This window comes from Polypterus senegalus, chromosome 2 (genome assembly GCF_016835505.1).
Source record: "Polypterus senegalus isolate Bchr_013 chromosome 2, ASM1683550v1, whole genome shotgun sequence".
Taxonomy (NCBI): domain Eukaryota; kingdom Metazoa; phylum Chordata; class Cladistia; order Polypteriformes; family Polypteridae; genus Polypterus; species Polypterus senegalus.
Window position 1 is genome coordinate 190479914 of NC_053155.1, and position 23591 is coordinate 190503504.

General features: G+C 35.6%; 1 protein-coding gene across 1 annotated transcript in view; it reads right to left on the reverse strand.

Moving 5' to 3' along the window:
• Positions 1-313: 313 nt before the first annotated feature.
• dynlt3 (dynein light chain Tctex-type 3) overlaps positions 314-23591 on the reverse strand; it is a 39384-nt gene continuing 16106 nt past the window's right edge. Inside the window, exons 4-5 of the mRNA XM_039745071.1 lie at positions 13206-13283; positions 314-4291 (exon numbers count right to left, since the gene is read on the reverse strand). Coding sequence (XP_039601005.1) covers positions 4215-4291; positions 13206-13283 — 155 coding nt within the window. The 3' untranslated portion in view covers positions 314-4214. The remainder of the gene's footprint in view (positions 4292-13205; positions 13284-23591) is intronic.

Here is a 23591-nt window from a genome sequence, read left to right on the forward strand (position 1 = left end):
GATCATATATATCAATTAACATTATATGTTGTTCTCTGATAACAGACACATATAAGAAGTCTTATTTGTTTTAACCAGATATTTACTTAGGGCATGTAAGATGTGTAACTAATTTGGGGCTTTACATAATGCATTGTCATAAAGAATGCTATTAGAATGCACCATTTATATGTATGCTGATTGGCATAATTGAAAAAGTTTTGTAGTCAATATATGTAAATGAATCCATCTGATTAATGGAAGGTACTCTGTCAGATATTGATACCAGGGATGGCTAGTGCAAACAGGACAATTAAACAAGCAACAAGGTGGGTGCAAATGTACTCAGTGTATTTTATTTTCACACAATAAGAATAATGTCCAACAGACATTAACTGCAGTGCAGTTAAATAAATCATCCAATTAAATAATTCCATAAAATCTCAGTACCTGTGAGGAAGCTGAAAAAAATCTGAATAACAATACATATTCCACTAAAACCAATGATAAAACCAAAGACAGAATTGCCTTCAACATTGACCCCCCAGTGCATATTTCTCTCTCGTCTCTTACTGTTCACCCATTTCCCAGATAAACTCAACAGGGTTGAGACTCCGGTGAAAATGGCGCATTCACGACTCCAATTCTGGTCACCTTCACAGTCACGTCTGGCATAAGAGCATAATGTGGTTGACATCACAGCACAACTGGAATCACAGCAGCCATTTCCCTAACAGAGAGAATCTCATGTGGTTTTGTAAATTGTGGAAATGTATGGCAAGAAATGAAGGCAGAGGTTGAAATTAACATCTTGACCTGTTTCACATTTTTAAGTGCTTTTCTACCTTTTGGTCGATGATTTTATTATTAATGTATATTATAGGTTTACAGGGTCGCCTTCATGTGCTAATCAATATGCAACACGTCACCACTCCTCAGAACCATGATTAGTTAAAGCAACATTACCTCAAAATATCTGTCTTCTTTGTCTAAAAAAATATCAACACAGTACCAGTATTTTGGAAAGAAATTCCAAAATAGTAGCAGAATGAGCAAAATAATTAGCAAAAAAAAAAACAGAATTCAATAAACTTGAAACTTAAACTTTAGTTTTTTATTTTTTGGGGGAAGACAAGGAACTCATAATATGTGTAATCTGAACTATTGTTTACTAGCTATTTGTGACAGTTCATGAGTTTGTAACTACACAAAAAAAAAATTCACTGGTCAGCTAACTTACTCATACTTTTTTGTGGGATACCTTTTAATTAATACAGAATGTGAAAAATATCATTTACAAAATTTCTTAAACTTGTATATGTACAGTGTCCTCCATACTTTTTAAAACAAAGACACATTTTTTCTTGATTTCCCTCTCTGCTCCACTGTTTAAAATTACGTAACAATGTATAAGTTGATAATGTATACGTTTACCCCTTTTGACGCTGGAGATGATTTCCTCACTTTTTATATTCTGACTAAGGTAGCATTTGACAAGGGTCAACATTTTAGCTCCTTACTAGTATTTGAAGATGTTAAGATTTTTTTCTTCTTCACTCTAGGTTGTGGTAAGTGATTAAACAAACATTACTTTAACAAATGAAGTGTATCACATTATTTAATTCATTTTTCGTACATCTACTGTTAGACTCAAAGTAACTTGAAGTCTGTGTCCACCGCTCTTGTGGCCTTATTAAATGCAATCTGTATGTCAGCACTAAGGCAGCACTTCAAAAATAAAATTGTTTCAGTGACAAATGAAATTGCTTGCACAGTGGGTCCAGACTCATTAAAAAGTGTTTATCTTGCAAATAGCCTGTGATTTTATTTATTTATTTATTTTTTACAAGCAGTAACTTATTTTTTATTAGTTCTATTTAATTTGAATTAATCATTCATTTTAGTTTTTATTGAATCTATTATGGATTTCAGCACTTAGCAGATGGGAAGAGTAAGAAAAGGTCACTGTTATTTAAAGATATGGCTTTGAAATGAAAACAGAAGGGCACCAAGTTTATGCAAGGTTTATTTATGAAGCCGTAATGTTCACAAACAAATTGTCAATGCACTGAACATAACTTTAACACAAAAGAGTGAGTAAAGAGTTTCAGTCTAAATTTTGACAATTTGTAGTTTAGTTTAAAATCAAAATCAATGAAAACCAAAACACTTTATTAAACCACTGGCTTATTACACAACTAATGCATGTTGAAAAATCATAAGTATTGTTAAAAATGTTATATGTATTTAAACTTGCCCAGGAAAAATGTTTTATTTAAAAGAAATATCAGTGTTTCAGTGTTCTTTGTGAGCATATCGCACATACCATGTAAGTAAAGTAAAGAAATTCATTAATATTAAATATTTTAAAAAGCACTTCTGGAGAGCAAGGCATATTCAATGTATTGAAAACCTATAAAAGCCTTAGTTATTTTCATGAAATAACCAGTAGAAAATAAAGTTTACACAAATAAAGCTTTGTACTGACCAGAGTCATACTGCACACAACTGAAGAACTATGTCATTTCATTCTGCAAACACAGGCTGAAGTGCAGTGTCACAATGAAAAACACAAATTCTAGGCCACATATCATAATGCTTTGGTAAGTATGACAGTCATCTGGCAAAGAGAAAAACACTATGCTGCTTTAGAAAAATAGCAAAAACTAAAGTCCACTTTGCATTTTGTTCCACATAAACCAGAATTATCATTTAATATTATGGTTTTATAATTCAAAATACTACAAATTAATCTGAATAAGCAAAAATGTTCTTATATTTGCAAATGCATTAGAATACTACAGAAGAATATTGTATTAAACTGGTTTAAAAGACTAAGTATTTTCCTTAAGTAATTAGCTTCTGTGAGTTGACAAGAATAACAATTAAGAAATTGTCTATTTTAAATAGAGTAATAAAAAGCAGATTTTCTTCTGTGATGCCCGTATGTTTTAAAGAGCTAATTGTGTGTTTAGCAGCTCTGGAGGATAATCACTATTTAGTAGGTCTCAAATAAATCTCTCATGGGCAGACCATGCATTTTAATTATTTAAAACATAGCCCTGCTGATTACAAAAACATACTCTAAGTTAATTATAAGTTACTGAGGTACTATTATAAACCTTTCCCTCTGGCTCTTTGCTTTCACTGAGCAATTTTTTACTACACGGCACATTTTACTGTTTCTTTTTTCAGAAATATATTCTGTACAAAAATGTGTTGCCACATGCAAAAGACGGCTGAAAAATCATATTATATAATAGATCTTACTTTACCTACAGGTACATTATACAATCATATGTATCTAAAGTTAAATGATGCATCTTAGATGAAAAAAACATCTATTAATGTTCAGAATTTGCACTTTACACAATACACAATATCCGAATTGCATTGCCATACAATGAAATAATAATTGTGCAAACAATTCAGGGTAAACAAAATTAATCTTGTCTATACTTATACAGCCAGATAAAGTTCAAGTAGCATTTTTGGCATGATTTAAATAAATAAAACACTTAAGTCGGCATCTATAAAATTAAAACTGAAGGGAGATTACTAATTCATACAAACTATGACACTTTGCTCTTGAAAAATGAAATGCTTTCTTCCCGCAAACCATTTCTACATAATTGTTTCATAAATGCATATATGTTTAAATCATCAAAGCCTTTACAGTAACATGGCTTGTATTTTAAGATGCTGTTCACTGCAGTTTCAGATGTCTTTAATCAAAACAAATCTTTTTTTTACATTCTACACTTTTTTTAAATATTCAAGCAGTTGCAATAAAAGTATGAATACAAAAAAATAGACTTGTTTTAAACAAAGGATATTCCATCATAGACAAAATTAACAACAATATGAGCGATTGGATATTTAATAATTAAGCAATAATATTTGTATTTGTGAGTTTCTAACTGACAAACATACAAAAAAGCCCTTTTAATGAACTTACCAATGCTAAAAGATTGCCTTTGCTTTGCAAGATTTACAGCTTTCACTAAACAAATACTAGATGTGTACAAAACAAATGACATATTGTAAACCTTTTAAAGTTTTCCAGGCTAGCAATGACACACTTAGTGGGACTTTCTTCTATATTCATTACCAATGTTCTTTCACCACTTTTGTTACACCTGGTTTCTGTATCCATATTAAATCTCCAAGCTGTGGATTTTGTCTGAATCTTTTCATTTTAAGGAAACTGGCAATATGTCCAATTATTGGTTCATTTACAGGGCAACAGCAACTGCAAAAACACTGACAACACAGTACATGGTTCGATTCTCCCATCTAACAGTACAGTTTCCTAAAGGGGTAAAAAAAGAAAAGAGGTAACTTAATTTAGTAATACACTGCTCTATTTGGTAGAGCCAAAAAACAGAAAACAATACAAGACATATGTATGGGAAATATTTATAACTTCATTTGACCAACACAATTAATATGTACCATGGATTTGACCTATAAATGTACTGTATATGCAATACTTATATTTTACCTGCTTTGAATGCATAGTTTCTCTGAGTAAAGTTCTGATGTATTTTCAGTCACTCAGATTATTTACCTCCAATTTACAGGATTATACATTGATAACAAAGAGAATGAAAATAGAATGATGGAATGTATAATGCAAAATAGTTATGACAGAATGCTTTGCAAAATTAAGACAGTTTTCTGACTTTCATTTTTGATAGGGCTATAATAGAATGTATAAGCATTTTAACCAATGGAATTCAATGAAATTTCAATGGCCTAGAGTGAAAGTAAAGGTAGATTAATATGTAAGGTTTGGAAAAAAAACATGAGCTTTATAAAGAAAGTACCCCAACACAGATTCCTTATCAGTTTAAACTAAAGCACTGTTGGAAGCGCAGTTATAATGAACTATCAAACAAGAGAACAATGCTGTTTCTTAGTGGACCTCTTCATAGATCACAGGAAAAATAAAGGGAAAGTGGAATAGTTACTACTGTGGTATCAATTTCTGTCCCTGGAATGAGACAACACCAATCTGACAAAACACTTAATCTAACTGCATGCATTGCCAGTGTGCGGCAGCGTTTCACTTATACTCTGATCACTTTTCTACTACAACCTGGTAAGTAAAAATGGATTATTCATTATGGAACCCAACACACATTTTTAAATGTGTTATTTCCTTTTTACAGTACATAACATGCATTTCACAACTTTGGCAAATATCATGTCAAGACTTTATTGTCAATGGTGAATTCAGTCATTCTTAGGCCGAGTTTATACTTCACGCGACGTTATGCATGCTCCAGTAGACGCTCCTGCTACGCATGCATTTTACTGTTCATACTTGCTTGCATACTTTACATAAATCTGGAGGAATCCACCAGGTGGCAGTGCAAGATATTATCATGGTGAGAACAGGTTAGGCTTCACTGTGTTGTGAATTGCCTGGAACGCCCATTAAATTCCGATGACACCTTACCATAATATCCCTGAAAAGGATGTTTAATGATTAAATCCATCAATCCAAGGATGTGTCCATTCCAGCAAGCATTGGGTACGAGGCAGAAACACTCCTTTGACGAGGCATCAACTCATTGCAAGGTGAATTCAAGCACTTACATACACTAGCATCATTTTAGTATCGCCAAATCTGCATATCTTTGGAAGGAAACTGGAGCTCACTGAGGAAACCCACCATGAAAACATGCAAACTCCAGGCAGGGAATACCGGCCAACGTGACTCCATGCGAGACAGCAGTGCTACCGCTCTGCCACCATGTCACCCCCATGTGTGTAATTATTAACAGCATTCATTATTTAAACAAAATTAACGCTTTATCTGTAAAATGTAACATACATACTTTAATGCATTTCATCATGAAAGTGATATCAAGTATAAATCTAAGGATTCTAAATGTGCACAGAGTTTGAATATCATACATTTAATGTGTTCTGTGTGATGATCTATTGCTGTTTGCCGCTACTGTCAAGTCAGGAGGAAGCCCCAGAAAAAAAAAGATGGCACAGAAGATGGTATGTGAGACTTTTTAAAATGTATCATGTCATTACAATCTGGAATATGTGACACTTGAATATAAAAGCACAACGAATGTATCTGCGCTATTACACCCCAATCCCCCACCCCCCTATACCCCCACCACCACTAATGAGGGTATTGCAGCTCGCTCATGCGTCGTGTTAATTTCAGAGGACATGCTCAGTGGACGCGTCAAATGAACACTGGGAACGCGTGGCAGCCATGATGCGTACGTGTTCTGAGCGTGAAGTATAAGCAAGCCCTTAGTCTGCACAATAACACATCAACTTCAATAACTACAAAAAAAAAAAACTACAAGTTGGTGTAACAATTATTGGAAGCCTTGATAAAGATGAACAGATAAACTGCACAATGGTGAGACTTTTACTTTTAACAAAATTCTTTCAACACACTACAAGTGGGTAAAACTATTTTCTTTCTCAGAAACAGGTGTCTGAATTAATACATACCTAGTTCTCGGTGTAACACAAGCACAAACGTGCAATTCTTATAATGTTAAACAATGTTAAAGAACGCATCAAGGGGGATTTGGACAACGTATTAATGCTCATCTTTTCAAGACCCTTGATGTCCTTGGACCTTCACTTGTAGTGGGTGCCACATGTGCAAATGTCCCATTGTTAGTTTGTATCTCCTTAAAGAGTACCTCAGGAAATGGGGAACTACACCTTTAAGGGGAAGACACAGCACACACAGGCCAGTTGGGCTGAAGGACATTAACGCGGAAAGGAAGGGAGAGACAGAGACAGACATTGACCAATGAAGTAAAAAGCAACAGCACATTAGCACAGAGAATCCACTTCCAAGCCACCTACTGGAAGAAGGTTTTGTTTTACTAAGGGTTGCAAGGGAGGTGCATCTCTAAAGGCAAACTTTTTTTTTTTTTGTAGTTTCACTGAAACGATCAACCATTGGACCGGTAGGACAGAACATTTATGTTATTAGCATCGGCTGCCAGTATACTTAGTTGGGATTCCTACATTTCACGTCCTCTTGAACTGGAAGGACAATAAACTAATATGTGATGATATGGGGGAATCAGGTTGTCTCTAGCGAGAGCATCTCACAAACTAATTTGTGAATGTTTATCTTTAATTCTTGTTGCTTGGGGATATATGTTTAAACTTTTTTCTCTGTTAATATGTAAATATACTTTTTTACCTTTCATTGCTTTAATGCTTTTTATCATATGCTCATCTAGGGTGTGTGGTGAGTGGATCAAATAGAATGAGCACTGGTCACGTAACCTTGAAAGTTGTCTATAAAGTACTGTTATTACTCCAGCAGTATTCTGAACGTGCAGTAGCCCTGGGCTTAGTTGTTCTCCAGGGGTGGCAGAACACAGTAATGGACTACCTTTCTCAATTCACACTATAGTTTTTCAATGACAACAGCTTAATGACTGAAGTGGCCTTTGCACAACCTTAATTTTATTTTAAGTCAACCACTTCTTTATTGAATTTCGAAGTGTGTTAGAGGTTGCTTTCTTGCTGAGAAATCTACATTAGTATTTGGCTAATATATTCAGACACATCATCACAAGGACCACAGGGTCACTGTGAGCCTAACACAAATGTACAAGATGCACTTGCATCTTCAACCATTGCTTTAGTGACTCTTTCATACTTTAGTACTAAGTAATAAATTTAACTTTTTAAATTTATCACCCATTACCTAATCTGTAAAGATCAAATTCCATCTGTTTCTTTTTGATTTGCCATTTTTGGCTTTCTTTGTTAAAAGCAAATGTTTACCTCACACGTTGCCTTTTTTTCTAAAGCATATAGTTAGTGACTGTCCACTACAAATCTTGGCATACTTCAAAATGTAATAGAAGTTCCGAGTTGCAATATAATGCAATGGAAGAAAAATGGTATTTGTCTCTTAACATTTTTTCAGTTCCCAAGGTAGCAGATAAAAAAAAATGTGGCCAGTGTACTTCCATTTCTGTCACAAACCAACAGAACTACCAAATGCCCAAAGATGTAGATTTCAAACATGATACATACCTTTTTAACCACCATATTTTCCTGAATACACCGTGCATATTTCATCTCTTTCAGAAAAAAAATAAATTGTACAATCCGCACCATTGTATCATCCACACTATTTATCTTTCAGTAAAACAAAAAAAAAACTGTATATGCTCACTCTTTCATTAACACTAGAATTACCAGAGCCAATGAAAAAACTTGTAGTTCCGGCCCACTTTAAATCCCTTTGCACCTCTCTGTCAGCCTCTTTTATCTTCTAAATGTGTCGATAAGCCCAAGCAGCAGGCAGCCTTATAAAACCAATTTGCCTCAGAACAACCAAGAAGTTCTCCCAGTTCCTGCTTTGACTGATTATCTGAGAATGAGCTACTCAGAATTGTAAGGGGAAATAACTTGATGTGCGTTTTGTGTCTAAACAATCTATGTAAACAAATCATTAAAACAGAAACGTTTTTCATGTTTTAGTAATAAATGACAAAATGTGCACATTAACTATATAATATGTAAAGGCTGATTGCCAAATATCAAATAAACACTTCCATAAAAAGGGCAACTACAATACGACAGCCTCCGTGGTGCAGCAGTTAAAGCTGTGGACTTATAATCCAAAGGTTGTGAGTTCGAAACCAGCTCCCCTGCAAATTTACTGTTTTGAGTAGTGAGCTGCTCTTATTGTTACTATTATACAATAAAAACATACATTTCATTTGTGTCTGTAACAGCCGGTGTAAATTTATAGGACTTGTTAAAGTTAGCGTTTTTTTTTTTCACTCTTATTTTCTCAGTCACAATCACGATATAACATCCAACAAAAAACACGTCGCACTACTACAATATTATTTGGAAATGAACAGTGTCAGATCAGCTGTAAATGTATGGCATTTCTATAAGTTAGCTTTTTTTTCAGTTTTATTATCTCAATCTCGTTCATGTTTTGCCTCGCCCCTTCTGATCTGACTCTAACAGCGCCAGTATAAATTCACACCCAATCTGATTTTCGTTTTCAAATAATATTGCATTAGTGCAATGCTGTTTTCTGATTGGTACTATTCAAGTCAAAAAATGATTTCTTCAAAATGGCACACATATTCGTCTCTTTTTTTTTTTTGCCACCAGTGCTGCGTTGACATCGTGTACCAGAAGGCGTGAGCTTATTCAGTGTGGCAGGAGCATGCAGGTGGCCAGTTGCTGTGTGATATAACACGCTTGACTTGGCGGCAATCCACGTGCATGTACTGTACAGGGCATGCACGGTAAGCACTGAGAAAAGAACAGTACTCTTTGCTCAAATTGCAGAGGAGCTTCGTCGTCACTTCATTGTCGCTTCTTACATGAAAAGGCGATGGATAAAGCAAAAGAGGATGCAACATCGACAAGCTTCTGTTCCAAGACCACCGTTTCCCCAGGAAAGCAAACTCAGTCAGTCAGTGTCAGGCGCCTCTTCAGTGTAATAGTAACCACAGCACAGAGAGAAGTGTGTACATTGCAACACGTACACATGTCCTAAACGTAGAAAGGATGGTCCTTGGGTGTGTGTGAACTGTTAACATTTAATCTGATGATTGCATATAGCACGGAATTGACCCCTCTGTACTATTCTTTCCTCTGCATGTCCTGGTACAAAAGAGACAGTACTGTGCACCAAAATGTGGACACTGGCAAGATCACAAAAAAAAAAACGCAATCACTGATTAGAAGCGCAAGAAGGCTTATATATGAATAATACTGCATCAGTGCCACAATGTTTCCGAAGTGTACTATACAGGTCATAAAATTAATTATTTGACATCATGGACCATAAGGTGCATACTAATTCAGTGTGAGCAGGAACACTATTTGGCAATCAGCCTTTACATATTATATAAATCATGTGTACATTTTGTCATTTATTACTAAAACATGAAAAACATTTCTGTTTTAACAATTTGTTTACATAGATTGTTTAGACACAAAATGCACATCAAGTTTTATCCCCTTCTTGATAGTTCTGATGCAATGGGGCGGTGGTATGAGGCTGCCTGCTGCTTGGGCTTATTGACCCATTTAGAAGACAAAAGAGGCTGACTGAGAGGTGCGAAGGGATTTAAGGTGGGACGGAACTACTAGTTTTTTCGTTGGCTCTGGTAATTCTACTGTTAAAAAATACAAATAACTAGAACACCTGAACAAATTACCCTGCAACCAACAATAGCCAGCATGCACAAATTATTGCTCCATTTTCATCTGTTGCATTGTTCACCATAAAAGTTATTCAATACTGAACAACAGCTTTGCCTCATGCAAACAGCATTTTGTAATAAAATTAACTATATTGTCTATACAACTTATATTTTGCTGCTACTGCCGAATTTTGTTCTCTCATGAAACGGCAAACTTCACATTACTAACCATCCAACTTATCCACATGCTGAATTGGTTCCCAGCAAGTGTAAGCTGAACTTCAAGGTGTGATACAATATTCATAGCCTTCCACTTCTAGATGCTCTTTAATGGCTGCAATATTATTACATTCAAGTGTAAGCAGCAAGTTTTAGTCCAGTTTGGATGCTGTTACGCACAAGGAGTCAAAGTGGATAATGATATGCATAAGTTGAACTCTGGATAAGTCTTCATTCAGCTAGCTAAAATATAAAAGAAGCCCTTTCAAACTCCAATAAGTACAGTACTTGCTTCTCTGCAAGATTTCTGATTTGCTGCTGTTTTGTAATGTAACAGTCAAGCGATGGAGTATGTAAACAAAATTTTGTTTTCTCCATTAAACACTACCTTTTAAAGAGTCTTTTCAGCAGTGCACATTTTAAGTACCTTTGCCAACATGCAGTTTTAACCACAGTCTACACTACAGAGGAGTGCTCACTTAACATGCATTTAAAGCATTATATTGTTTTGTTTCAGCTATAAAGGGAAAAGGAGTGAGTTTATATTAGTTTCACAAGTCAGTCTTTGACCACCCATTGCTACATACTGCACTCAACAGTTTGCTGTCTACCAGTGATGTGTGTGGTTTTTTTATCCTTCCATTTAGCCATGGAACTAACTATAGATTATGCCTCATCTGGTTTAATTTAACCTTTGTTAGACACTGTTAGTTTATTCAATAAACACAAATGATAAACATGCAGACTCTTTTTACAGAACATCTGTAAATTGTTTTAAATAAAAATATAGCAAATAAATAATGCTAATGTAGCATTGCAGAGTTGGGTTTTGCATAGAATATACAATAATTATTATAAAATGAATGAATAAATGCTGAAGGAGACACATAAGGTATTTACCCTTTGTAGAATGAAATATTCAAACAACAACTTAGACAATAACAGTCCATCTGAACTGTTATACTAATGATTAAAAAATTAACACATATCGTTCAGTTCTTTCACTTGTGAGCAACTGACTCACAGTACCTTAATGTATGTATGTATATATATATATATATATATATATATATATATATATATATATATATATATATATATATATATATATATATATAAAAATGATGAGTAGGGAACAGACTATTTTGGAAAAAATGTAAAAATATGGAAAAATGTAATGTAATGTGAAAGGTGACAGTAAATAAAACAAAGGAATATGCAAGTATAAATAATTAAATGCATCACAAAGTGTGTTTTTGTGGATTATTTTTTTATGTATTAATTTCTTCGTACATGTGAGATGAATAAATACACCTTGAAAACTAAGCTGCCATTTTCACTCATCAATGTCGAGAGAGCAGGTTATACTGAATATCAATTTTTGATTGGTAAATCAAAACCTGGCACAAAAAGGTATAGATGTGGAAATAAAAGGAAGTTTGGTTAATGACCACATGTAATGTGTTTAAGCAATCAAGGGTGATTTTATATGTATTTCTTATGTAGATTTCTGGATAACACCACTTTGTAGTCACAGTGACCCCTTTTTTAGTGAAGCTCTGTATTTGCAATGGTTGGAAAAACTTTTTTTTTCTCCCCTTGTGTCTTTTAAAGAACACTGAACAAGTTATAAGCATTTTATGCTTTACAGATGTACTGCAACCAAAAAATACAAAAGTTCTGATAAGAAAACTATATATATATTTTTTAATTAATACAACCTAAATGTACTATATATATATATATATATATATATATATATATATATATATATATATATATATATATATATATATATATATATATATATATATATATATATATATATATATATATATTGGGCCTAGAATGATTTTTACTATATCGTAACATTCTAAAATAACCTATGGAAAGACAGAATGCCATTCATAATGTCATTAGTACTCAAAATCTTTATTATAATAAGGTTGTGTACATGGACTTTACAAAAAAGAAAAAGAGAATGAGATTTAAACTAGACTCAGATAATGTCCTAATGAGGTTCAAGCACAGTGTTGTGAAATTGTTTTCTAATAGTGGTTACAGTTTTTGCAATGGGTGTCATTAGTAACTGTAATTTAACCTATTTAATTGTTAAATTAAAACATGTTCACTTTAAAACATCATATACTTAATGTCATTCCCTTTTTTTACTTTTTCTTTTTATACTTAAGCATACCAGCCATGCTAGAACAATATGTATTTTAGCAGGACATCTTTGCTGCTCACATGAAATATTGCTGTTAGTTTAAAAAGTCACGGAGGTTGGACACTAGTTAAATAATCTACTATCACAGATGTTGTACTGTAGTCCAGAGAAACTATTACAATTGATTGCATAAGAATTGTAGTTTCATATCTAAGGCACATGGTATATTGCTTTCCAGTAGCCCATAAAGGGTAAAAACTAGTGCTGGAGCTGATGGATTCTTTATACTGATTGCCAGTTAAATTCTTTTCTGAAAACAGTGCATTGTGACTGTTTCTTCAAGACACTCTTTGTAACCACTATTGAAAGACTGAAATCTATGTTTTTAAAAATTAATGGAATTAATTTATTAATAACTGTAAGGGTTACATAACTTCTATTTATAGCTTAAAAAACTAAAATAAAAATAAGTTAATTTAATTATCAAAGTTCATATATTAGAATGGTGTTACAATAAAATGGAGATACCTTGGGTCTAAATTAGTATGGCAGCAAACAGCATATTTATAGTGATATGTAAAGAACATTAAGCGATGAACAAATATGTTAGGGAAAAAGAAGATTAGGAAAAACAGATAACTTACCGTCTGTGGTGGTATCCCAGTAACAGGAACTTGCAGTGTGTAGACCAGCTCCACTCTTCTGCATTACAGCACAATTTACTGGAAAAGACATAATAATTATTATTATTATTATTATTATTATTACTATTCACCATGGGGAGTAGCTGCATGTTGCAGTATCTCAATGTCTCCGTTTATTTTCTAGCATTGCAGTGTTTGTTCTAGCTAGCAATACTATACTGTAATATGGTCATTAGCTAAGTCAGTACTTTTCTTTTTAATTATCTTGCTTGATAGGCATTCTGGTTTGTGTTTAGACCAAACTGTGTATGTATATTTTTTTTCATTTACTTACTTATCTACCTATTTATGCATTTACAGTATATACAGTATACAGAGGGGACTGGGCGGTCTCTTGGTCTGGAACCCCTACAGATTTTATTTTTTTTTCCAGCCTTTGGAGTTTTTTTTTGTTTTTTCTGTCCACCCTGGCCATCGGACCTTACTCTTATTCTATGTTAATTAATGTTGACTTATGTGTATCTTTTATTGTGTCTTCTATTTCTCTATTCATTTTGTAAAGCACTTTGAGCTACATTTTTTTGTATGAATATGTGCTATATAAATAAATGTTGATTGATTGATTGATTGATTTATTTAAAATGCTTCTGTAAAAAGCCAGATTTTACCCCTGGAGACATATAAAGTGTGTTTGTTCATTCATTCTTTCTATCTATCTATCTAGTCTGCTGCTGAAACTTTTAATTATTTTTTTGACTTTCAAGACGGTTTATTCCACTGTGCTTTTTGACAACAGTAGCGAAGGAATTATGTACATGCTGTATCAGCTATTACCCCTATGACAGCAAACTTTATTTTCCCAAAAGGAGATGGATATACTGAAGAAGATTAACATACAGAAGATACTGTAACAATAGAACTGGTGTTAAAGGAGGAAACAAGAAACAGATATACAGTATAAACCGTATCTACCAGTAATTGTTATAGGAAATATAGGATCACTGGCAAAAAAGATGGAAGAATTCACTGTACTGGCAAGATCGCTGATAGAAAAACGTGAGTGTATCTTTATGTGTGTTAGTGAGACGTGGTTGCACAAATGTGCAGGATTTGCATTTTGCTTTAAATGGATTTACTATGGTAAGTGCAGACTGAATACACCAACAGTGCAGCAAGAGCATAGGAGGAGGATAGCTGTCCTTCTAAACAACAAATGGTGTAATACTTGACATTTTAAGGATAAGGACAGAATATGCAATTCAGACATTAAGTTGCTTCCATCAAAATGTGCTCTTACTATCTGCTGTCTGAGTTTTCCTATATCATTCTGCTTGCAGTTTACGTTCTGACCTGTGCACTTCCAGATGTGGGGTGTGACATAATACACATGGCTGTCACTAAATTTCACATGCAGCACCCTAGTTCATGGATTGTAATATCTGGAGACTTTAATCAGGTGTCCCTCTCAGCAGCATTACACAGTTTACATCAGTTTGTAAAGTGCAGCACATGAGATAACAGAACACTCAGCCTCTTTTATGAAAATACCAATGGCACATAAAGCTTAAAAGCTCTTCTACATCTTGGGAGACCAGACCAGAATCTTGTTCATCTAATACCACAGAGTAAGCCCATTATTCTACAGCAGCCTGTTATCGCCAGGTCAGTGAGTGTGTTAACATGCACACAAAAAACAGGATAAGGTGAATAACCCAGGTTAAGGCAGAAACCTGGTTTCTTAAAAAAAAATCCCAATTTACATGTACCAGTATTCTTCTGGTGTTCTCCTTCAGCAAAACGATCCAACATAATTAAAAGGTGCAAAATGAAGCTAAACATAATCATTGGCCAAAATGAGCCCAAAAACAAGCAGGATGCCTGTGATAATTTTCTTTCATTGGCAAGATTAGTACTTCATGTTCTGCGAAGTAAATAACATCCATCCCACTTTTCGGAACTGAGCCAGCGATGGTTCATGGTATGAACACTGGCCACTGTGTCACCCGATCGCACAGTTTCAGCATATCTATAGAAAACATCTTGATTAAAACTAAGCCAATGTTTTGTTGATGGATTTCTGTTACAGGATTTCACACATCAAAGTCTTCTGCCTGGCTGGCCGATTGAGCTCTGCAAAGGAGCACCAACATCGGTACATTTACTTCTTGTTTTACATGGAGTAGTGTTGGGATTATAACAACACAGCTATTTTTACTTCAATAAAATATGTTTTGCATTGGGTTACTTGTTATTTTAAAAAGTAATCAGCCTACTTAACCTCAGTTACCTTTTACATGTTACTCCACGGCTTTTAAGATTGTGCTGTTGAGCTTAGCACTGTACGTTAAGCTCATCAACATAAATTTAGCGATTTCTGAAATATTAAGATATAATATTTAAACCATAAGAATGAATCACAAAATTTATCTTGTAATCCCTTCTACTTGTGGCTACTGAAAGCAACATGTGCAAAGCTAACAAGTGAACAGACTGAAAGAGTGCAACGGACATGCGCAGGCTACAAACTCCTTAAATGTTACCCGGTTAATGGTTTTACATGTATACATGCCAAATAATTTGGTTACTTGTGGAGAAATCTAGGTCTGTTAATCAAGTTTCTTTAGCTAGAATAAAGGTTTATAAGGCATTTTAGAAACCAGGTTTCTATGAATTAACCAGGTTATTAAAGTGCATGCAAATGCAGGGAGTGAGGAAGTGGTCACCTGAGGTAAACGACACTTTCAAGGGATGCTTTGAAGCTATAGAATGGGATGAGCTCTGTGAACAGTATGGTGAGGATACTGACGAACTAACCAATTTCATTATTGGGTAGAATAATTTAAGTGTGGACACTGATATTCCATCAACGACCTTTGGCTGCTACCATAAAAACAAACCATGGGTAACCAGTTACCTGAGTGCTCTTCTTTAACAAAAAAGAGTGCCTCCAGGGATGAAGATAGGGGAAAATGAACAGGGTATACGGAAAGCTCAAAGCAAAGTTCAATGAGACTATATGGAATTACTTGAAGCCAAGAAGAAGGAAAAAAAAAACATGCAGGAGATGTGAAAGGAATGAAAATATTTTGGGCTTTATACAGTTCAATTGCAGATCAGATGTTGGGAGTGCAGAGAGGGCTAATGAGTTAAATCAACTCTTTATGAGTTTTGACCAGGGCCTTCTTGCTCACAATTTACTCACCCAGGTGACAGGGTAACCTAAGGGGTTCAACTTCCTTTATGCCCGATCTCCAGTCCACATTATTCTTAAAGATTTTCCCTTCATACTACTGCATATCAACTGCCACTGTCTTCATCCTTATTCACCAGCTACAATGGCTTACACCCATAGACAATGCAAAGCTGCTGGACCTGATGGTGTTAACTCTGAGGTATTGAAGGAGTGAGCTGGCAACTGTATGTAGTTTTTCAGCACATCTTCAGTCTGTGTTTGATCATATAAAGCAGGGGTCTCCCAACTACGGGCCGCGGGCCACATCTGGCCCACCAGTGTCATCAATCCGGCCCGCAACAGCTAATGACCAGTGTCATCAATTCGGCCCGCGACAGCTAATGGCTTATTGTTGTTATTGTTGCTGTGATAAGTTGGATAAAAAAAAACACAGAATGATAATAGCTCGGTTTTATTTACTTGCTAGGTAAAGCTTAATGACAAGTATAATAAGCAGAAAATTTAACTTAAGCATAATAACTAACAAATAATTGAAATGAATCCCATTAACATTATAAACTAGTGAACATCCCGCAGTTTCATCCTCAGTAGTTATGTTGGGGTAAAGAGTATCGTATATGTATGTATATCGATGTTTGGAATGTATATAACCTGAATCACACATATGATTTTTATCCTGAAAATCCCTTAGGAACGGAAAAGCTAAATTAACGTAAATGAAACCGCGGGGTGTCCACTTGTAAAAAATACTTATGAGATTTATGTAATTGTGATTTTCCACTGACAATAGTTTGTAGATGTAGACCAATTTTACTTGTACCAATTATTAAAAGAGATTTAAGATGCTCATCGGTTAACTTAGATCTGTAAACATTCTTTGTGTACTTCATTTTGGAGAATGTTTTCTCACACAAGTAAGTAGTACCAAAAACAGAAAACAGCCCACGAGCAAATCTATGCAAATTATCAAATTGTACCAGTGGAAGACTCTTATAAAATTCCAACAAAGATGAGTTTTGATATTTGTTCTTAATTATATCACTGCACTGTAAATCAATAATTTCCATTTTAAGTTCCGGGGCTAGGGTTTCAATGTCAGTATCAAAAGGATTTTGAAAAATCTTAAATTCATTCGCAATGACATCAAAGTCTGAGAAACGAGTATCAACATTTATCTTCAAAGCACTCAAAGCTTCGATTGCAAAATCGATGGGAAACTCAGTCTCAGTAGTGTGCCTGAATATTTCACATGTTTTAAAATGTGTGAAACATTTTTTACATAATTGTGATTGAAACAGTAATATTTTCTGCCAGAACGATTTGATATTAGTGTATAAATCAGGGAGAAGCTGGTTTTCTCCTTGCAATCTCAAATTCAGTTCGCTCATATGTTTTGTCAAATCGACATAGAATGCTAACTTCCACAGCCATTCGCTATTTTGTAATTCAGTAAGAGGGCGATGCTTTTCATTCAAAAAAATTTCGATCTCTGCTCAAAGTTCAAAAAAGCGCTGAAGGACTTTTCCGCAACTAAGCCAGCGTAGTATGATATGGCAAGTCATTTTCTCCAATCTCTTCAATAAACTCGCGGAATTGTCAGTGATTCAGCCCAGTGGATCTGATGAAATTAACAACTGATATGACTGGTTTTAGAACTTCAGACATATCATTTTCATAACATTTTCCGCACAAGGACTGTTGATGAATGACACAAGGTAAGACTAATGGTTTTGAACCACCATCATTTTCTACAGCCTTTGACACTAGTGCAACCACTACTTTATTTTTACCACACATGTTTTTGCCTCCATCAGTTGTAATAGATTTCAAGTTTTTCCATCGAAGGTTCTTTTTATTAATGGCATTTTCAACTCCCTTAAAAATATCTTCCACAGTAGTCGTGCCGTGAATACTATCAATATTAAGAAGTTCCTCATTCACTTCATAGCTTTTATCTACTCCTCGAATAAAAATCAACACCTGAGCGGTATCTGACACATCCGTTGACTCATCCAAGGCCAGAGAAAACCATTCAAGATGTCCATTTTTGTCAGATAGTTGAGATGATATATTTTCTGCAATGTCTTGTACCCTCCGAACCACGGTGTTTGCTGACAAACTGACAGTTTGAAATAAATTTACCTTTTTGGGCCACATTTCTTAGGCTACTGTAATTACGCATTCTTTGATCATTTCTCCATCGGTGAATGGTTTTCCATGTTTTGCGATTTCAAGAGCCACATGAAAGCTGGCACGAGTTGCAGCCTTTTGTTCATTATTGACTTTATTGACAAAAATTGCTGCGATTTCAATCCGCGCTTCAAAGCTTCACATTTTTCTGTCTGCAAACTTCCTGTATATTTTGAGTAATTTTGAAAATGTTTCGTTTCATAATGATGTTTAATGTTATATTCTTTGAGAATGGCTATGGTTTCATTGCAAATCAAACATAGCGCCTTATTACTGGACTTAATCACGAAATATTGAAAGTTCCATTGATCTTTGAATGTTCTGCATTCACTATTTTTCGCTTCTTACTACTACTACCATACTAGTAAATCACACCCAAAAATAACAAGTCAAATCAAAATACTGTTACGTATGGGCGTTGGTCGGTTCGAAGATGTCTTTTAAACAGGGTTACGCCCTACTTTATTTCACAGCAGACAGTTTTGCTTCCTTCGCCTTCCCCAGGCAGACTGACTCGCAGTCGCACCGCTAGCCTTTTTATACTCCAATTACTACCATCTCGAAGTGAGTGGAATACACCAGACCTTTCTCGAACCAATGAGGTTATTCACGAATGTTTAATTGTTATTGCGCTTTCGAAAGTACTACTAACGCCATCTGTTAGCGATAGAGGGTACTACCACTACCTATTTCCGCTTTTTGACCACCAGATTTCGTCAAGTGTCACGGTCGTAACAATACACAATAGTAATTGAACTAGCGAATTTAGCAAGCGTATGCTCGCTCAGGGCGCATACTCGGCGACTAGTCTAGAAATTCTAGATAATGGCAGGAAAATTTAAACGGTTTTGGCCCTTGGAACTTATTGGAGTAATCAGTATGGCCTTAAGGCTGGAAAATTTGGAGACCCCTGATATAAAGGGTTCCAGCTGTATGGAAAAAACTTGTTAAGTACCAGCCCCCAAGGTAATTCAGCCAAAAGTCTTTAATAACTACTGGCCTGTGGCTCTGACCTTACACATAATGAAGACCTTGTTAAGGCTAATATTGGCACACTTTCAACCACTGGTCAGAACAGCACCAGATTCTCTGCAGTTGACCTACCAGAACCACACAGGGGTAAATGATGCTGTCATCTACACCAATCAGCCATAACGTTAAAACCACTGACAAGTGAAGTAAATAATATTGATTATTATGTTACAATGGCACCTGCCAAGGTGTGAGGTATATACAGTACATCAGCAAGTGAGCAGTCAGTTCTTAGAGGAGAAAGTGTTGGAAGCAGGAAAAATGGGCAAATGTAAGAATGGGAGTGATTTTGACAAGGGCCAAATTGTGATGGCTAGATGGGTGGGTCAGAAAATCTCCAAAACAGCAAGTCTTCTGGGGTGTTGCCAGTATGCAATGGTTAGTACCTACCAAAAATGGTCCAAGGAAGGACAGCCAGTGAACCAACAACAAGGTCATAAGCACCCAAGGCTCATGGGTCATTCCATGTCAAATCAACCAATGGTACACACACTTCGGAAAAATTACCAGGTGTACCCATGTTAGTCAGGAGACGCCCTGTAAAATCTTTTTTGATGCAAGATTAATACTGTATAATACTGTAAGATATAGCAAGTTTGCTGAGGGGAGGTGGGTGTAGATTTTATCAGGCCTCATTTTTTCATCAACTTTTACAAGCCCATAGTTCAAGAATTAAACTACCAATGAGGCTAGAGACTTTGCATGCTGGTACATTAATTGGTATAGTATGTGATGAAATTAAAACATTTGGTCCAGATGACAATGTACAGTGAAAGCAGCCCCTTGAAACTGACCAAAATTAAATTTTTGGCTTAGCGCTGTGTAGGCCTCTAAAATACATAATTTTTTTTTTCTTATTCAGATTATATAGGCTTTCTGAAAAAGTAATAAACAGAAAGGTAACTGTATCATGGATTGAACAGCAGACCTCTCAAATCCAAAAAAATCATTTTGGATTTCATTTTCAGAGTACCCTAACAACATGTGTGAATGTGCACATCATTTTTAAAATATTTTCCATTTACCCTACATTGTCCCTTCTTTCTTAAAACATAAACCTTGCTTTTATTACATAAATCTTTCATGTTTATTTTCCATCCTAAACATAGACTGAATGAGCCACGTTTCAATAATGGTAATCGTTGAGTTTACTCAAGAATACCACTGTTACATCCCTACAGAAGATGGTAAACTCAAAGTCAGCTGGGTGTCTGGTGAAGGCAGTCACCACTGAAGCAGCAGATGAGATCCTAGCCTGTCAAGATCACATTCCTGATGGAACAGATGCATCACATTAAACCAGTGTCCTGTTGGAGACTATGCTGGGTGCATATATGATGAAAAATGTTGGATTGGTGTGATTTGTGAGAAGAGTAAAGCGGAATCAGAAATCTTGATATGCTTCATCCATCCAAACTATCCTGCACTGTCTACCTGTCATTGGCTACCTAGAGACAATATTTGTTGTGTGCCATTACAGTGTGTCAATGCACTGTTTACTGCACCAACAAAGGTCAGTGAGGCAGTACCATCTTGATCTCAAATACAAAGATGATCTACACTGTGCACTTCGATTGAAACAGAAATGAAATGGGTCACAATCCTGTTGCTGCAATACCAACAAGTTAACATTTACAGTAATTAATAACTAGTGTTGTATTTAATGATAAATCAATCAGGCGTTCTTCATTTGTAGTGCTTAATGTGCCTTTGGTGATTTACTTTTCCAAAAATCCTAAGTTAGTTATGAAGAACTTGATGATTACCATTACTGACAAACCCATGTTTAGAATGGAAAATAAAAATTAAAGTTTCATATAAGAAACTTGAGACTTGTTTTTTGAGAAACAAGGGATACAGGAAAAAATAATTTTAAAAATGTCTGGACATCCCCACAGTACACTAAGCTGGTCTAAAAATTAGAACCAAAATTATTTTTTCACATTTGAGAGGTTTTCTGGTCAAATCTTATGAAGTTTCTTGTTTGTTAATCTTTTGTGTAGGTATCTAAACATGGAAAAAATTTCAGCAGGCTGTATCAGTTAGAAGTATGCTTTATGAAGGCCTAATCATGGCAAAGCCAAAGATACAAAATTATCATCTGGACCAAACATTTTGATTTTATTATGTACTATCTATAAAAGTACTAGTATGCAAAATTTGAGCCTGTTTTAGTTCTTGAGATATGGTCTTGTGAGACTGATGAAAACATAAAGTTGTGTCAAATTTGACACCCCCCTCCCAAATAAAATCTTGGAAAGTACTGATCTTACATCAAAATAATTCTACAGGGTGTCTCCTGGATAACATGGGTACACCTAGTGTTTTTTTTCACAATTTTGTGAGACCAAAGTGCATAGGATTTCTGGAGAATCGGTTGATTTGAAATGGGCTGACCCTCATTGATGTGCATGGGGATCAAAGGCTAGATTCTCTGGTCTGATCTCAAAAAAGAGCTGCTCCAGCATAAATTTCTGGGAAATGTAATGCTGGCCATGAGAGAAAGTAATCAGAACACAAAGTATATTGCAGCTTGCTGTTTAAGGGACTGTGTAGCTGCAGACTGATCAGTGCCCTTGCTGAATGATATCTACTGCATGCAAGTGTCAGAACTGGACAATGCAGTAATGGAAGAAGGTCATCAGATCAATATTGTTTACTTTTAAATCATGTGGATATCCAAGTGTGTGTGTGTGTTGTTACCCTGCAGAAGAGATGGCAGCAGGATGCCCTATGTGAAGAGGGCAAGCCTGTGGAGGCAGTGTGATGCTCCGGACAATGTCCTACTGAGAAACCCTTGATCCTGGCATTCATGCAAATGTTATACTGACACAAACCAACCTAGTGATTGTTGCAGACTACATTCACCATTTTATGGCAACCATATTCCTTGATGGCAGTGGCCTCTTTCAGCAGGATAATAAGCCCTACCACTATGCAAAAAATGTTCAGGGATCAACATTACTATTAACATGGAGAGAAAGCTAATAAGCTTTTAGCTCAACAAATTCACAAGCAAGAAGTGCGCAACGCAATCTCAGTAATCACCAACGCGAATGGAGTTAAAATCGTCGACCACAAAAATATACTGCACACTTTCAGAGACTACTATAAATCCTTATATACTACTGAGTTTAAAGAAGACAATACACAATCTAAAGCATTTCTGGATACATTACAAATACAGTGGAACCCCGGTTTACGAGCAGCTCGGTATACGAGTAATTCGGTTTACGAGCTGCGATCCGAGCAACATTTCTGTCCGGTTTAAGAGGCCTGCCCGTTTTACGAGCCGAGCTCCGATACGTCACCGCTAGTTTCCGCTTTGCCTTTCTTATCCGGAAACCTCTACCCCTTCTACCCAGAGCCATATCATACATATTGGGCATTAACCATGTCTTCAAAGAAGGTAGGAAGTGGAAAGGACAGCAGCAAGAAGAAAAGGATGCTGTTAGTCGAGTTGAAGCAGGAAATTATAGAAAAGCATGAGAGAGGTGTGCGTTTGATGGAACTCGACAAAATTTACGACCGCAGTACGTCCACGATATGCACAATACTAAAGCAAAAGGAGAGCATAAAGAGTGTAAAAGTAGCAAAAGGCATGACCGTAATTACACAGCAAAGGTCGGCTATCCACGAAGAAATGGAAAACCTGCTGTTATTGTGGATAAAAGAGAAAGAGTTGGCAGGAGATATGCTTACTGAAACAGTCATAAGCGAGAAAGCTTGCGTCATTTACAATGACCTGAAGCAGAAAGAACCATCCACATCTACGGATGTAGTAGAACCAGAATTCAAGGCTAGTCATGGATGGTTCGACAGATTTAAGAAGCGATCAGGAATTCACTCTGTCGTAAGACATGGCGAGGCAGCAAGTGCAGACCAGAAGGCAGCTGGCGAGTTCATCACACGTTTCACACGGCTCATCGAGGCAGAATGTTACATCCCCCAGCAAGTTTTTAATTGCGACA